Below are 18,399 nucleotides of genomic sequence, written 5' to 3' on the forward strand. Positions count from 1 at the left end.
ATTCGTTCGCTCAGTTGAAACGAAGCCAGGACACGTTTGTGAATGGAAGAATGTGCCTTTCTTTACTTGATTAGTTTGTACACTGTATCTAGCTCCAAGTCAAGGTCGCTTCACACAAGCGCTACACAAGCGCACATGCGACGCTTCGGTGACTGGTACGCCAGTATACGATAATATAAGGCCTCTTGAAGGCGGGAGAAGAGTCAGCGAAGTCAATATAGGTACTAAGAAAATAAAATCAACTGATATTTTTACCGTACAGCGTAAAACTAGGGTGCGGAAAGCACTTTTTTGCGCTGGGCGAACAAGCACAGCGGCCAGCAGCACGACTACGCATCTGCGAACGCTTTTCCGTCTAAGCATTGCAATTGCTAGACGTGAGATATTGTGGAAACTTGGGGAATGCTTACTGCACGAGCGCAAAACAACAAAAAGTCACCTAAGCTGCTTGGAATGCTGAAACTAAATAAAAGTGTAAACTGGTTATACATTATATACCTTATATTTCCAAGGTCGGCAGCGCGCTCGCCGGTGGAGTTGTTTGGAGTGCTAGGTATGTCATCTCATGTGTTTTGCAAGTCACAAGTTCGAATCTCCCCGGGTACGTGCTTTTTTTTTATATAAGTTCACTTTTTCGTTTTCCGCCGATGTTTTCTATACTGAGTTCGCCTTTTTTTGGGCCGCAACGTTCATTGCTCCACGAACTAGTTCACAGAACGCGCGCAGGCTGGCACTGGCGCGCTAGCGAGTTCTCGTTGGCGTGCTGTTGCCATAAGCACCGACTGCTTGCGGGCAGTGGGCACAGGCCAGAATCAACAGACCCTTGGCCTGGTGTGAACACGCTTTTTACGATACAGGCATGAGTGAGGCAGGCTCGAAATACGGAGGAAAAGCGCATGGCATTTGAGCGTCTGCGGGGACGCGGAGGGCGTTCATGCACTGCGTAGGCCTCGGCTAGTGAATGCTACGATTCCGAGCCGTCCTGGGAGGCTTATCTTATGCATTTTACAGCCGACAACATGGCAGAAGCGCGGTACGATTATTACTGAGATATTGAAAATGCCCATCCAACAACGCCATCGGTTGTGTTTTACAGAACCGAAACTGAACCCGAAACTTGTTTGATTGCTAACCTTGGGTATCGTCCAATCACGGTGCCCCCTCCTCCCTACGTCCCAGCCTTAGTTGGTGCGGCCGCCGCAAACCGCGCATGGTAGTTTTTCTTCTTTCGCGTTTTGTAAAATAATTACCGATTTGTCATCCGGATAAACGATGAAAAGTGTGCTAATTTGAGCCAGTCTACGCAGTGCAAGCAAAAACGGGAGCTTGACAAATTCACTTCAGTGTCCCTTTAAAGGGTAAGAGACCACCGGGCGTTCAGCAAGCCGAGCATGCGCAGTGGGGGTGTGGACGGTGCAACAACGACCAGGGAGGGGCATAGCCCCATCGTATCTAATAAAATTACATCATCATCCCGTAGTGGAAACCTGAATTGTATGCGAAACAGCCATGGGCTCAACGCAATTTCCCATTTCGTAGTACCGGTAAGTGAAAAGTGTGGTAGTTACCATGGAAACCAAATTGTAAATATAACGGTAGCTACTTACCTCAACCTAACGGAAACGACGAACTGAAAACTAATGGACACTTGAATCGACCCCATGGCTGCTTTGCGTACTACTCAGGGTTCCCCTATGAGAAGATGGTGTAATTTTTTCCCCTGGTTTGTCTTTTTTGTTTCATGCGGTGGTGGTCATATAATTTTTTTCTTGTGCGTTATTTAGAAGTTAAGTTACCACTTTTTCGTTCTTTTATGAATTATTTCGAGTCTCCCAAACCCCAGTGTGCATTTTACTTCCCGTCTTGTAATGAGGCGGCCTGGAAGGGCGAGATGCACTCGCGTACGCGAGGGGGAGGGCCGAGAGGGCCGTGGCCCCCTCCGAATTTTTGGGAGGGGGGATAATTTTCAATGCTCGATCAAATACGAGCCATTATTTTTTTTCGGGTTTGTTCGTTTTTGATGTTTTTGTTAATAGTTATTAATTTTGTTTGTTTGTTTGTTATTAACAATATTTGGTAATCTTTGTTTGTTATTATTTTCTACATTTTTTATGCATCCCCCCCCTCCTTACGCCGAAGAAAAATTCCGCGTATGCCACTGGCGAGATGGAATGGTTGTTGCACGCTGTGCGCCTAAATTTGTTGTTTGGTTTACTGATTTTTTTCCGCTTAAAAATTAAGCCATTTGGCTCTAATACTTCTGAAAACGCCTATCCAGACTTTTTTTCGTTGTAGGTTTTTGCGCACTGCGTGCCAACATAGCCTTTTGTTCTTGTCCAATTAGCTGCACAATTTACTGTTCCACCCCACTGCTAACCCGTACCCCTGAGGCTTTTCGGGTGGCCCAGTGTTAGGTTGCCGGTTTCACGGCGTAAAGGGTCTCGGGTTCGATTCCCGGGACCTCCCTAACAACGTGTATTTCTTGAGGCGCGCACTCCTAACACCTGCTCGTGGGCTCCTTGCCTCCTCGCCACTTTCCCTCCCACTTTTTCGCCAAGCATTTTCACCTTCTCCCCTTCGCCGATGTTGATAGCCTCCTAATAACTGTCCACGGCGGAACTGCGAGCTTAAACAGCCCTGCTGTTAAAATATATAGCACTTGTAGGTCCCGATAGTCCACCGATGTCTGAATCCATCTGGATATCTTTTTTAATCGTCGTCAAAATGGTTTCATCAGCACCAAAGCATGAAAAAACAGCAAATTTGGCCCCCACTTTTAGTAGAACTGTCTGGGACAACCTTGCCACTCGCTTGTTCCCAACATGCACCCGCAGGTTTTTTTATAAATGGGGCTCAGCCTGTACCATTTCGTGTTTGAGTCGGTCTCCTCTGTTGCAGCGAGTACTGTCAAACAATTTTGCATATGCAAAGAAACTAAAGTAAGTAGGATATTAATTATAAAAGCGATGGTAACACATTCCTGTCCTACCATGTGACTTAACTCCGCTCTCAGCCAATGCGGACACACGGAGGACTTTACCCTTCGGAGTGACATTTATAGCGTGACATCCCCGCATTCAGTTCCAACCCCTAATTTCTTCAAAAAAGCCATCGACCGCAGCAGCGTGCCACGTACATACGTCATTAGCGCAGCGGCACGACCCAAGTCTCTCCCGGCCATTGCTCCCTCTCTGGCGAAGCGATCTGCTCTGGCCCGCTCCCCTCCCCGCGAAATTCTTAATGACTACGCAGTGTTGCCCAGGGAAAAGAAACGGACGGATTTCTGCGGTGGCACACCATGACGAAGGCGTGATACGAGGTTTCTGTACTACAACCCGTAATAAACGTTTTATTAACCACCTTTCTCTTGTGGCTTTGCTCACAGACGTATAATGGAACATTGAAATAGACACGCGCAGAAGGCCACGAACACGTCCACTGACACCCTTTTATGTCCTTCACTACTTCACTATGGGAAGCACTTTTCCACGAAGTAGTTGGCGAAGCAACCAGCAGCGCAAACTCAGTCAATGCACCACTATTGTACCCCACAGAGAGTGTCCTGGCTACAGTGGCGCAAAAACAGGGTGTTCCTTGATGTTCTCTATGTTTAACACCTGTCTGTTTCCTTGATTAAACATTTGTCTTCCCATCGTGTGGCTTAGAGCTTGGACTTTTCGCTCTCATAGGCCGCATTGTCAATGCCAGCATTCTCCATCTTCTTAGCTTCGTTCTCTATAATGATTTTGGTCTCAGTTTCACTGGGCACCTTCTTAACTGCGTCATTGCCTGTCAGCGGCACTTTCTTGGTCCCGGACATCTTGGACGCCTTCTGGGCTCTGTTTACGGTGGTTTCGAAGATCGCATTCTCGATGCGCCCCACGGGAGCCTCCGTGGATATATAGAGCAAGTAGCCGAGGAAGAGGCTCATTCCAAACAGGCCGATGGCAGTGTTGAGCTGGAATAAAGAATTTCAGGTGTTAACTCAATGCACATCAGAGCGACATCACACGCGGACGAAGATTTAACGTACACACGATGAGAAGGACGGCGGACGAAGGGCGTCTTTCTTGCCGCGTGTTCTACTTCCTGCTATGTGTCCTACCAACTCCCACACTTGTACGGATTACCAATACAGCCGCGGGCGAATGTCGAAATACGAGGGGAAACATTGGCTCACACGCTGTGTGTGTGTGTGTGTGTGTGTGTGTGTGTGTGTGTGTGTGTGTGTGTGTGTGTGTGTGTGTGTGTGTGTGTGTGTGTGTGTGTGTGTGTGTGTGTGTGTGTGTGTGTGTGTGTGTGTGTGTGTGTGCGCGTGCGTGCGTGCGTGTGTGCGTGTGTGTGTGTGTGTGTGCGTGTGTGCGTGTGTGTGCGCGCGCGCATCCGTGCATGTGTGTGCGTGCATGCGTTCGTGAGTGCATGCGTGTGCACCTGTGAGTACGCGTGTGTGTGTGTGCACGCGTGTGTATTTCTGCATGCGCGCGCGTGTGTAAACACGTACATTAATATATCTGTATAGGGCAGAAACCAAAATAAGACTAAATAGGGACAATTCAGGCTTTGAAAACCTCGTAATACTCTTTTACAGTTGCCACAACCAATTGCTCATTGGAAATAGCTGGCCTCGACGTAATAATTAGGCAGGTTGATGTCAGACCGCAAATAGAACGGCCACGATTATTACTTGCCCCTAAATTGTGGGCTAGCACGTAGCCTTTTTCATAAGACGTCGAGGAGCCAGCCGCAAAAACTCATTTACAATGGCCTTGGTTTTGCCATCTTACCTGAAAAAATTCGTTCATATTGATATGTGTCTTCATGATGCCCATGCGCAGGTATAGAAGGGGAACATGCACGAGGTAGATGCTGTAGACTAGCCGTGATATTGGCATGAACGCCTTCCAGGAGAAGAAAGCGTTCAACAGACCTGCGACACAAAAAAAAAGACACCAGAGGGCATGGTTGTTACTTCGTGCGGACATCTTCATAGTCTTGAGTTTGCTTCCATACCTGGAGGGGTTGGTACGGAAGGCTATTTGCCTATACGCCTCCAAATGTGGCGTCACGAAGTAGCGTCTTGGGCACTAACTAGTTACTTGTAACGCGTTATTGTTAACTAGCTACTTTTTTCAGTAACTTGTAACTAACTGGTTTCTTTTAAGCTAGAGTAACTTGTAACTGTAAGACTTACTTTTTCACACAGTAACTGTTCCAGGAAATACAGTTAGAGGTACAGTTACCGTTACTCACTTTTTTATAAAAAAATATTTAACAGCAATACTAATTAAAGGCCCACGTACACATCGCGCTTTCCACTTTTACGGACTTTCTATTTTCCCATATTTTCTCCACCTTTCAACTTTCCGCAACACGGCTCCCATTGAAGTTGAGCAGAGGAGCATTATTTTCCCTGCAGAAGAACGAGATTTGAGGTCGGTCTTCATGCTTATTATATCTTTGCGTTCGCCCCGAGTCGAGCGGAAACAAGAAAAAAAAAACTGGCAATTAAAAAAAACTGGTGATTAAACCGTCTTAAAATACAGCAGCTCTCGGATGTCTACTTTCACAAACAGCTCATCCGAAGTTACAATGCATTTTGCAAATAAATTACCCCACACCAAGGGTGCACCGACAAAAATGATGATGTAACAAAATGAGGCGTACACAATGTTTGCTGGGGTTGGGATTGATCGCGCTCCCTCTCAGGTTTCCTTTCTACCGGGTTTTACCACGGAAAATTTTGACTACCTGAATGCCCTCGTACGCTTCTAATAATAAACTCTATAATTGTGTTTGTGATCGATTACTTAGTCTTATACACTAACGAAAAAGTAACCTCGTTACTTTTCCACAGGAACTGTAACTGTAACATAGTTTCTTTTTTGGCTTAGGTAACTGTAGCTGAAACACTGTTACTTTCCCCCGGTAACGTGCGCATGACCGCCTAATTGTAGCATTGAAACCACTAAAACGTAATAATCACCCGGATCTGAAGTTCACTTTCAGAGGAGTCTTTGGTTATAGTTTTGATTGGACCTGGGCTGCATACTTGTGGCGCGAGATGAGCACGAATGCGCCTTGCAGAAGGCACCATAAAAGAATGAGGCTAGACAAGGCCAGCCAGGTACGAGTCATTGTTATTAATTGTAGGGTTTAACGCGCCGACGCAACGCAGGCGATGAGGCGCGCCGTAGTGGATGGTCCGGATTAGTTTTGACCATCTGGGGATCTTTAACGTGCGCCGAAATCGCGCAACCAAGGGCGTTTTTGCTTTTCATTCTTACCAGCGAACAACATCGTGAATTTAAGCCCTGGCGCTGGTAAACTGTCACAGTGGAGGTTGGACCCGATAGCTGCCTATTCGCCCAACGCAAGCAGGGAAGGCCATTATTACGTATACAAACCATGCACCTGCAGCGCGTTTTATCATAAGCAGCCCTGGACATAGGTTAATATGGCGACTCAGAGGGAAAGCGCGCAACTGAGCCAATCAATGCACGGGGACCGCTCTACAGGCAATAGCTACCATGATCCAACAATATCAAGGTTGTCCGCTGTGTTTGGTTTCCTGTGTGCTAAAGACCCGTCACAGGCCTCCCGCGACGGGTGTTTAGCACACGGGGCTGTTGCACTGGAAGCGGAACAAGAAGTGGCGAATACGTGGACAGAAGAGAAGACTGCCCCCTTTTCTCCCTTCTCCGAAGCGGGACGGGCCCAGTTAATCTTCATAAGCAACAGTGTTTTGTCTTTCAGCTAAGTGGAGTGGTGATCACTGAGAAGAACTGCCAGTTGGGCGTGGTTCTATTAGTTCACGACGGGAAAGGCTCTATTGAAAACGAAAGCGCCATTGAAAGCGCTTTGTCTTGTGTTCTTGCTAACTCATCGCCTTTAACTGCGCCTGCACCATCACGTACACGTGATCCCTCAGCTAAAAAGAGCAAACAGCATCGCAGCTTTGTGTGTGGGTTTGCACAAGTACAAAAACACTCCATCACCTGTCTGCAAAATCTATGGTGCTGTGCGTTTCGTATAAAGAGCAAAGAGCCCTGGTGCTCTAACATCACGTTTGGAAAGAATCTTGTAAAAGAAGAGCTCTCAAAATGGGTGCCATTCAAGCTGTTTTGTGAACAGACATGGTATTGTATCATCAAGCACCCGCGCTACCCCACGCACCTCCTCTGCCTGTAGCGCATGCGTACGAAGGCCACGCGAGGCCCAGGGCCCAGACGAAGCGGTGGAAGCCCGCGTAGATGGCAGTGGTGATTTCGTCCGGTGGGTTGCCTCGGTTCCACGGTAGCGTGATAAACAGCACGAAGCCAGTGAGCGCAAAGGACAAGATCCAATGGGCTAGTTGAGTAACCTGCACGAGAGAGAAGATTGACGAGACAGGAACAGCAAAATGTAGAACCCTACTCATACTAGTATTAAGCTTCCAGTATATAACAGCAGCTGATATCCTTTTTCCCTTGAAACTAAGTTTGACAGCATGCATGTGGTTTGCAGCAATAGGGGTTTAAAAATGTCGGTGGCAACTGTCTCAGTGAACGCCTACTTAAACGGAATTAATGTGTCGATACGGGCTAGTTGGCATGCCATCATAGGCGTTGCGATGCTGAGCACGAGGACGCGGGTTGGATTCCCGGCCGCGGCGGTCGCTTTTCTTATGGAGGCGAAAAGCAAAAACGCCCATGTGTATGAGATTGCGGCGCACGTTAAAGATCCCCAGGTGGTCAAAATTAATCTTCAGCCTTCCACTACAGCGCGCCTCATCGCTTGAGTTGAGTTGCAATGGCGCGCTTACAATCAATCAATCAAATCAATGCCATCATAGGAATTAGGTTGAAGCGCCAAGCACGACTTCAGGAAGGAAAAGATATTGATAGGACACAGCTACACTAATACCTACACTTTATTTCGCATTGACGGCGATTATAAAGCTGTGAAAACACATGTGATATAATGCTCCAAAGATACGTGTAGAGGCATGATGGCAGCTGCACACTCTAATCGTCAAGATAGTCGATCTCGCAAGAATATATGTCCGCGAATGACTTGCTAACGCATCTTTCCTCCATCGCGTTGATCATGTAGTCCTCAAAATTTCCCTTTATCGCTGTTTACTGTACGCCTTCAATACTCTTGTCTAGTCCAATTCTGCCGCGCAGACGTTGGTGGTGCAACGAGTCTTGCAATGTAGCGCCGAGTGCCTTCCTGTTCCTCTTTTCAATGTCGCACCATGCTTAAGCAATCGTTCATTGAGGCAGCGCCAGGTTTCGTAAATTCACAATCCAGTTTCGTAGACCCCGTCCTTTTGGCATCCTACAAACGGAGTGCAATGTGATTTTGGACATACAGGTCGCCTGGGCTCCCAACGGTTCACATTGCGGCACATAGCACCCAGTTTGTTTGGTGCTCTGAAAACTACAGGTACACCGGCACGCTCTACATTTTTCTAGTTTCGGTGCGAAGTGTTATGCAGGTATGGCATCACGGCAGCCTTCTCGGCAGTCTTCTGTGGGCTTTCCCTTTTCAAGGCTCCAACATGCTGCTCACCTAAAAGCATTCCCAATAACACACATAACACAATGTTTTGAGGCCTACGTGATTAATAACAAGATGGAGGATAGATGCGTTTGCAAGTCATTCGTATATCTCTTTTCTTCCGAGATCGACTGTCTGAGCGATCTATAGATTGCGCAGCCGCCGTCACGCTTTTACATGTGTCTTTGGAGAACTATAGCATGTATTTTGAGAGCTTTATATTCGCCGTCAACGCTGAATAAAGTGTTAGTGCGCCTCTGTCCTATCAATATCTTTTTCCCGAGTTTGATTGACGGTAGGGTTTAACGCGCCGACGCAACGCAGGTGATGAGGCGCGCCGTAGTAGAGGGCTCCGGAATAATTTTGACCATCTGGGGATCTTTAACGAGCGCCGAAATCTCGTACACACGGGCGTTTTTGCTTTTCGCTTCCGTCAGAAAAGCAGCCGCCGCGGACGGGAATCGAACCCGCGACCTCGTGGTCAGCAGCGCAACGCCTTAGCCACTGAGCCACCGCGGCGGGTATTTTCCCGAAGTCATGCATGGCGCTTAAACCTAATTCGTATGCTTACCTAAACGTATGGTTTCAGTACAGGGAGAATACGTAACGAAGGAGGATGAAGTCCGTATTGTGACCGCATGAGGGTAGCTCTATAGACACCGCAATCGGCGCGAAGATTTCAAAAGGGCACTTATGGCAGACCTGACTAATACCAGAGTCCTTCAATGCTTTACTGGTCACGAAACTTCGGCGCTCGCTTCATATAGGGACCGCGCGCGCCACTACAGGCGCCACCGCCGCACGAAGGTCATCCAGCCGCCGCGCGTGCGGTGTATTTGCCAGCTCTTGGCGTGCAAACGCTCGCTGCTTTTGGTGTCTGCGCGCTGATAAAGTGTTTTTTTTTTCGTAGTAGTTAGCGATGAATAGTCCAGTAATTGTGTTTATCACCTGCCTTCAATGGGGTTTTATTTTTCGCAGTAAGTTACCGTAGACTTCGGCCGCGAACGGCAACGGCTTCTGTGTGATCTGGCACAAGCGCTGCGCCGTCGTGTTTACGGATTTTTAAATCTATATTGCTTCTTTTCTTAAAGCAAAGTTGTAAATACCACACATACAGTAGCTGTGTAGTGACGGACTGCTGCGGGCCTATCGATAATAAAATAAAAAACTGAAAGAAACCAAGTACGCATCGTTCAGACTACGCTTAATGAATCCGTTGATTGCTCTGTAATGCACAGAACGCTAAAAGAGATAGCCCAATAGTATTGTCGTTTCGATGAGTGGGTACATACTTGAGAACATCTAAAAACGCTGCAGAAACGCGAAGGATCAAAACACGAAGAGATATATGTTACTCCATGTGTTTTTCTGCTTCCACGCTTTGCAATCCTTGCAAAAACAGGAAGCGAAAAAAGAACAATGAAACTGATTTTATCACACGCAACAAAATATTTCTATGTTACGAAGGGAGACAGAAGAGCGTGGTCCAGCGTACAAAAATTTATTTTTTCGCGCTGCGATGTGCAGCACACGGAGGAAACAGAATATTGCCACGTAGCCAAGAACGACGCAAAGCTTTTCTGAACGCAGAGAGCTAACAATCTCCTGCACTACAAAAGACTAGAATGAAACACAAACGTCTAAGAAGCAGTCCGCAGTGTGACATGAACAGATGAACGTCGATAAAGTGAGTTGCGCGCCGTTTGCTATGCATGCATTACTCTTGGAACGTTATTAATTTCAGATCCATGGAAATAGGATCGAGAACATTGTTGAAGAAACAAAAAATCAAGTTAGCGACAAGGTACCCGCCGCGGTGGCTCAGTGGCTAAGGCGTTGCGCTGCTGAGCACGAGGTCGCGGGTTCGATTCCCGGCCGCGGCGGCCGCTTTTCTGATGGAGGCGAAAAGCAAAAACGCCCGTGTGTACGAGATTTCGGCGCATGTTAAAGATCCCCAGGTGGTCAAAATTAATCCGGAGCCCTCCACTACGGCGCGCCTCATCGCCTGCGTTGCGTCGGCGCGTTAAACCCTACAATCAATCAAGTTAGCGACAAGGTGGCACCCTTTCCATATCAAACAATATTGCCCGATGGGACGTACGACAAAAAGAGCAAATGGGCGCTCCGCTTGAAACGCCAGATAAGAAACCGGAATCGGCCACGCGCGGTTACAAAACAAACAAAACGAACCCTACTGGATAATTCGCGGAAATATGAAAAGTAAAAGCACAAGGATGTCCCAAAGCTTTCTTACACGCGAGCCTGAGCGCAAGGTAATACAAGTTTGCAAACAGCTAATGGGTAATGAAGCCCCGCTACAACCCGACTGATATGACAAAAATTCGGCCTTGTACAATTCTAGGTCCACGATGCTCTCAAAAGGGTACATTGCTTTTTCCATTCTCACACACAGTGCATTTCCACATACTGTCGCACACTTATAATCGAAGCTGAAATCTCCCGTTGCTTGCCTTGGGATGGCACCCCTCCATTTCTCACACAGCTGCCCGTCGCTCGGTCAACAGAACAAGGAAACATTTTCTGTGGTATCGTTGTACAAGGAACGACAAGCATCCCGGGACGCAACACATGTTCGGCATCGTCGTTGTACTACTTAAGTCGCATCACAAGAGCGCGATATGCACGTTACATTTTTTTACCCGCACAAAACAAACACAACTCGCCGCGGCTCCGCCGTTCGAGCCAGCGCAACGCCGCCCGAGGAGTGACCTCAGTGAGAGGGTGGCGCCACCGCGCGGCGGCCAAATGCAGCATATGAAGCTCTCCCATTGAGTTACGGAGCAGTTTCGTGACCAGTAAAGCATTGAAGGACTCTGCTAATACACAGCCACGACACGTGGAGACGTATTACTATGCGACATCATACACATACGCTCTTCCGTATGCTTAGTAATAATTCTGCTAATGACAAGATAACAACAAGTAATAATAATGCACTGCTGTAAAGGAAGCAGCCAGTCCACAGCCGTGTGTCCACTAAATGGCGCTGCATTTAGCCCGTGTGGCGGAGACAGGCTCAGATGTTGCTGTCCCTTCCTCACCCATTGAGTGCGGACGTTTATGGATTTAGTTTGAAGATGTCATTCCCACATAAACAAATTTAGCCCGCAAAAAAAGAAAATGTTTGAGGTAATCACCTTACACGATATGACCGCTTATATTTTGCTTTAAAATTCACTGGCCCACCTCAAAGCCTTCCATACGCACGGAGCAGGGGCTGATTTTATCCACACGGAAAGCCAGTAGCAGGCGTGGACAAGTCTTTAGAACGAAATTTCTCTTTCCGCCAAAAGATTAGCCAAGTATTAAATCCGCAAATACTCCTATGATAACTGTATAAATTGTGGGCGGTGTAAGAGCTCCGGAATCATTTTTCATGTCTTAAAAAAAACAAGAAAATGATTTATTACCTAGTTTAGTCAATTGGTGAAAAATAGTTCAAAGAAAAAGCGCATCACTGAATAAATCATTATTAACAAATGATCAGTGTCAGGTGACTCACTAACAAATGAATACCCATGAATCAATTATTTCCTACTACGTTGTTGTTAAACAATCCATTTGTGGTTGATGACCTACTTATATTGTTTATTGCAATGTATTATTTGGTTACTGAGTTACGTAACTATCTTCAGAGACAACGCTGTGCTTAGTAATAGCAGATGCTTTGCACTTTTGATAGATCTTCGCGGACACAATGTTCACAATAATGGGTTTCGTTCACGACTGGTGCTGTAAGAAGTAGTTCAAGCTAGAGGAAACTGACAACACCCAATATTTATTCCTAATTTTTTTCTCGGCGACCATTTGATTACAAGTGCATCAAAATGAAATCTTCGTTATTCAGACAACCCAATAGATATTAATTCATAGTTATAACGTACCAGCCCAATTTTCGCTTCGCCGTAGCGTAATGTCACGTAGCCCATGACGACGCCGAAAATATACGTGCTCACGTGTGTAAATGGCCGAAGGTAGATGAGTTCAATGGTGTCCACAATCCGCCTAGAAGAAGAAAAGAATAAAAGCTGCGTGAAAAAATTCATTTCTTGTCCGTTACGTCACACAGATAACGTAAGGGCAACTAATACGCGTTACAAGATAGTTTTGGGGCTTTTGAGCCTGCAATACGACTGGATTTGGGAGATGTGCAACTAAACCATGTCTTCATGGTACAGTGCAAACAACCTGAATGTCTTAGTCTCCGCAATGAGCAAATTTGCCTGTGGTGGTGGGCTGCCCGAACAAAAGGCGGCGCGAAAATACATATCACCAAAGGAAAGATTCGTCCAAGCTGCATAAAGAAGTCGGCTATAGGGAACATGTACCAAATAGATTATCTTTCGTTAAAAACTTTTCCGCACCGCGACTGCGAGGCATGCCCCTTTCCATTTCTCTACGCGTTCTGTCATCAGGAGCGTATTGGGTAATTTTATTGACATTTTGTTCTTTCCTACCATTGCTGGTGTACAATATTAAGTCAAACAATTTTCATAGCTCCTTTTATTGTTATAGCGTATTTTAGCTGTGCAGAGATATCAGATAGACAAAATAAAGCGTGGGGTGACATCATGGCCAAATTTCCAGGACAAGCGCAACAGGTTGCACTCGGTACTGAAGTGGCTACAGGTGTCTACGAAAAGTACCGTCCCTGTCATAGCCCGACCATTTCCTCTAGCCTTCTGCCACAGGAAGGCAACCTGAATAAGGGGATTGTCAGTGGCTTAATGCGATGATGTGCGCCATTATACCATTTTTCTCCTAGTGTAGGATACGGCATTTTGAACATAGAAATAAAAATGGTATTACCTCTAACCGCTTAGCAAGTTCTTTGAAGTCAGGTAAAAAACTAATTTTGTTGCTGTAAGCCAGCACCATCTAACAAAACCAAAAAGTCAACAAAAGTTTTACGCAGCTCACAGTTGTGAAGTTTCGCCGACTATGCATCAGTTCAAAAATAGGTCCCACATGTTAACACATTTTTTGTTTCAGAATTTGGTGCAGCTTACTATTTATATATTTATTTATTTATTTAATTATTTATTTATTTATTTATTTATTTATTACATATCCTGCCCCTCTGCATAGAAGTAGTGTGGAAGTTCATACATCGGGAAACAAACAACAGTCCAGCCGTTAAAATATAAAGCTGTCGCGATGCAAAAAGCAACAAACAGAAACCAAATATAAAACTAAAAATCGCCAGTTAATTAAATCAAGCCTTGTAGGAAATCTGCGCTGAAAAAACAGCCAAAGCCTACAATTGAACAATTAAAAAGTAACGCGAGATTTCTTGTATTACCTACATACTTACACAACGTCATTGGAGGTGGTTGTTGCCGAGTAAAGTAGGTGCCAGAAGTGCGTTTGCAGGGATACCAGAATACAGAAGGCTACTATGGTGACACTGGACGCGAACAGTGCGAGTTTACGATGCCTAAAAGAAATAAGAACACAATAGAAACTGTAACTTGCACTCATGCACGGTATGGTACTCGAAGTAAATCACAAGGAGAAAAAAAGAAGCCTGCAAGCCGTGGACGTGCAGCGAGTCGTGCACATGCATTTTTTTTTTCTGGGTGGTGATGCTGCGGCATTTGTTTCAGTGGGACATTTTTTTCTTTTGTGGATACCTTATGTTCCCTCCAGACAATAGTTCACTGACGCACGCCTGCAATAACCCCGCAACATTTCACGAAATTAATGACACCGGATTATAAACTACAACAAAGGCAACCTATACCATTGCTCTATTTCAGATAAATTCCTTGTGGTAATTCGTTAAACTCTATTTTGCCAAACGGAAGAAATTTGTTTCCACGAAAAATTATCCCCAGTATTTACTAACTTCGAAATTTATTTCTACGTAACATTGCCAGTGACGTCCTAACAGAAAACCAGAAAGGAGACCCATCACGGTGGGAACTTTATACTAGCATTAAAGTGGTGCGATCGAAAGGAACCAGATGCGCCCTCAACAATCGCAAAGTCATACCGCGAAAGAGGTCGTGGACAGCGCCAAGTTCAAAAACGGTGGTCTGTGGTGCGCCATGGCGCAATGCAAGAGTGGCTATTTTACGTGATGTTTCAGCGATCAGGCCTCGTCATTCCCCAAATTTACTACTTCGCATGCCGAGGGTGCTAATTGGGACGCGCTGTGACAAATCAGACCTGCCAAAGCGTTAAGGTAAACTGATCACACCTGCACGACAAATACTTCCTTTGAAAAAAAAAAAAAAATTGGCGCAGCTTGCACGAGTGGTGCAAGCCTGGAGAACCAGCAGAGCTGGCGGCGCATCTCCCTTCGTGGGAGACCCGGCTGTAGCACCTCACATGGATTTCCCAACTTACGGCTGAAAGTTCTCCATGACTGGCAGTCCCGGATCATTTTGTTCTCATGCTTTCGCAGCTCTCCCAAAGTGGACCGCGTTAGCACGCGCTAGAACCCGCGGCAACCGGCTTCGCGAACTCGGCGTCTGTAGCGCGAGCTGTCCTGCGCTCCCCATGCACTTCAGGCGTGGGCGTATGTGGACTGTTTTCTTGGTCGTTTTTTGTGAGCTCCTCACGTGGCGCAAAGCCACACGCAAGCGTGGGCGTCGCCGGGCGCTTACGTGTGCTCTGTATTTTTTCTTGGTATTTTTTTAGAACACATTTTGCGAACGCCGCTGGACCAAGCTCTAGCATAAACAGCCTTGCTGTTAGATAAGATCATACGTATGTATGTATTACGCATTAGGTGCGGCTACTGGCCCCTAAAAACAAATAATTACTTTTGTCATTACAAATACAGTAGACTCCCGTGAAGACAAACTCGCCAAAGACGAATTCTCAGATAAACAGAACAACATGGGTATGTTTGTTTGGTTTTCCATAAACTAACTGCAAAAAAAAATCCGTTTAAGACAAACCTTTTCACACGTATTCTGTTAAGACGGACTTTCACAGTTGGGGCTGACGCTTGGCTGGGCACTCACGCAACCGAAGTTAACACAAAAAGAAATGAAGAAATAAAGAAAGACGGGAAGAAAAGAGAAGGAAATAAAGAAGAAAAAAAAAGAAACTGTGGCAATGGCGCGAAGCTACTATCTCCGTGCCTCGGAACGACACAGCAAGAGAAGCAAGGAATAAAAACCCCCGGATAAATCTGCCACCCCCACCAACCCCCCCCCACCCCACCCCTGCGGAGTGGGCGGTAAAGCGAAAGAAAGGAAAAAATAAACTAGTGGCCGGTCAACCTACACATCGTACTCCCAAAAAATTGCAGCCCCTTTTTTACGAGAGAAGTGGCTAAATCGCGAAGCTTCCTCCCATGCAACCTGAGTCAAAGTAAAAGCCCGAAATGCAAACTGCTTCGACGGTGTCGGAAGGGCGCAATACTGTACAAGTCGGCTCCATGACACGAGCGACCCGGGTTCGATTCCGATTACGGGAAGCGTTTTTTTTTTTCTTGAGGCGCGTCGTGTTTTATCACCGTGATCATCATGTCCCCTTTGGGAAACCATCGTGTAAACTTGGCTTTCCTGCAGGGCGTTTTGGTTTTACGAGCTACGGCGCAAGTGACGCACCGGAAGCTTCACGTTAAAAAAAGAAAAACAAAAGCGAAGAAATAACGCCACGACGAAGCCTTTTATTTGCGAGCATGCAGAGAAACTCGCGAGCAATGCCATCCCTCAGCGGGAACATGTGAGCCCGCGTCACCGCCACATACCGCGCCACCGCCACCAGAGCTATCAGCCGCGGATTCAGCAAGACAACTCTTTGTGCTGGCCATGTCTAGCAAACCAGGCATACGGAGAAAGCCTACCTCGGTTTCACCTCCGCAGTTGAACAGCGGAGCTGTTGTACAAGCAGTAATTTCGGTGTTGCAGGAAAAAAATACACAGTAAATGACGAGCGCTCGTGAGCACGTGCCTCGCGACGACCGCCGAGTCCCCGGCTTACGCAGTGGCTTCAGCAAAAGAAAAAAAAAAAACTCCAGCGCTGTCGTCAAGCGCTACCACGCATGTAATGCATGAGGAAGACGTAGATATCGATGCATATGACGATAATATACTGGTAATAGCAGAGCGCGAAGCAACGGCGGAACATGTAAATAAAGAATTTTAAACATGTTCAAATGCGTGGTGATGTGTCATTCAGGGCTCTCATATAAAAACATCCTGCAGCTTCGCTATGGTTCAAGCCTTGCAGGCTTCGCCAGTTTAGCTGGTAGAATACAATGCTGAGGATGACTTCGCATCCGCCACTCGCGAGGAAGACGACAACCTCTTCGGTGCATATAACGAAGATTACTAGCGCCGCAACTATGCAAATAAACAATGATACTAAAACGTAACTACGTGTCCTCCAACGCTCACGTACAACAGCTTCGCCATTCAAGTCTTGTGTGTCAGTGCAAGCTTCCCTGAATTTCTTCATCTTCAATAAAACGCTTGTCTCGCTTTGTCTCGGCTTCACAAAAAGGCGATATTTAAGCAGAAGTGAGAGCTATCGAAGGCGGAGATAGGCACTTCTGTTAATACGAGCTTCTGGTAAGAAGGACAAGTTTGTATGGTCCCTTCGAGTTTGCCTTAAAGGGAGTCTATATTAGTAACACAGAAAATTCCTAAGAGCTGCTTTTCATTCCTAAAGTGCGCTGAGACCAATTTAAATACACTAGACTCATGTCCCTACCATACTTTCCACATTTTTCATAAAATTCGGGAGGAGATGATAAGCAAAAATGCTAAAGGCTAGAGTGGAGGAAATTTTTATTTTTTGTATGTATTAAACTATACAGTCTTAATATGCCGGCCGGAGAAGCCTGCTTGGGGGCAACTGCAAAACGCCCACGCCTTTCGTCTCATAAAAACTGGGTGACAGTAAACATGACGCATTAGGCGGTGATGATGTATAATATCATCGGTGATCTTTTCTTTTATAACTAGAATTACTGGTCATTTTTTAAAATAAGCCGACTTTCTTCCACAGCAAACTTGAGCGTCATTGTTTGTGCTACAGAAGGAATGGTACTCAACGTTCGTTTAAAAATTAAATTCACACCAGATCGTGCGTCAGGACTGAGTCCATAAAAGCGTCCACGGGGACACTTTCAGGTGCTTGGGGCCTTACCTTAGGAAAAGGATGGTGAGTGGAAATGCTATCACGAGGAAGATCTGAACGTCCGTGCTCACGTACCACAGGTGGAGCAAACACTGCACCGGGGATGAAAAACCAGGGGATGGGATTGTTATATCGGGGCAATCAAACGCTTTCACCTCCGTAAGAACCAGAAACATGACATGCTTAATCGTTGTATCAAAGTGGCTGTAAAAGTGCAAAAAAAACCCCTAAAGAATTGGAGCACTAGGACAGGGACAGGCACACAGGCGAGAAGGCGCACGCAAGGTGCTACTTCCAACAGTTATGTGCAGACGAATACATGTGTGTACACATGAACACTGGCCCACGTCGAAATACAATTTCCTCATGTCTACTCGCCTGTCCCTGTTGTCTTAGCGCTTCAATTCTTTGCATTGACCCCACGTGGTTTACTTCCACCGCGTGGAACTGACCCCCCCCCCCCCCCCCCCCCCCTCTCCATGGGCTCGCTCGTTGGGAGGAGGTCGTGCTACGGAGGCTTCGGGTTAGGGTGGCGTTATCCCCAGCAGTTACACACGCTTGGCCTGCCCGCTATCACGCGCCGTTTGCGGACACTTGCCGCTTCTGTGTGCTTCGTGCGTCAGAAGCTGACGTTGAACATTTGCTCTGGACTTGCCCAGGCCTTAGAGACGCCCGAAAGCAACACCTCCGAGGCACAGGGCTCCATCCTGGCAGACCCCCATACCTAAAGCGCTG

At 46.5% G+C, this 18,399-nt stretch overlaps 1 protein-coding gene and 1 non-coding gene across 2 annotated transcripts; both read right to left on the bottom strand.

Moving 5' to 3' along the window:
• Positions 1-3,335: 3,335 nt before the first annotated feature.
• Positions 3,336-17,751, bottom strand: LOC144141003 (O-acyltransferase like protein-like). The gene is made up of 6 exons (XM_077672484.1): positions 17,674-17,751; positions 13,877-13,999; positions 12,447-12,567; positions 7,174-7,360; positions 4,785-4,927; positions 3,336-3,958 (listed from the first exon to the last, which is right to left on the bottom strand). Exons 3-6 carry the CDS (start codon positions 12,489-12,491, stop codon positions 3,662-3,664), a joined length of 672 nt encoding a protein of 223 aa, XP_077528610.1. The 5' UTR covers positions 12,492-12,567; positions 13,877-13,999; positions 17,674-17,751; the 3' UTR covers positions 3,336-3,661.
• Positions 8,988-9,060, bottom strand: Trnas-gcu (transfer RNA serine (anticodon GCU)). The gene has a single exon. It is a non-coding gene; the product is annotated as a tRNA-Ser (tRNA).
• Positions 17,752-18,399: the final 648 nt, after the last annotated feature.

Source organism: Haemaphysalis longicornis, unplaced genomic scaffold, assembly GCF_048455015.1.
Source record: "Haemaphysalis longicornis isolate Haplotype H1 unplaced genomic scaffold, Haemaphysalis longicornis Haplotype H1 scaffold_589, whole genome shotgun sequence".
NCBI classification, from domain to species: Eukaryota; Metazoa; Arthropoda; class Arachnida; order Ixodida; family Ixodidae; genus Haemaphysalis; species Haemaphysalis longicornis.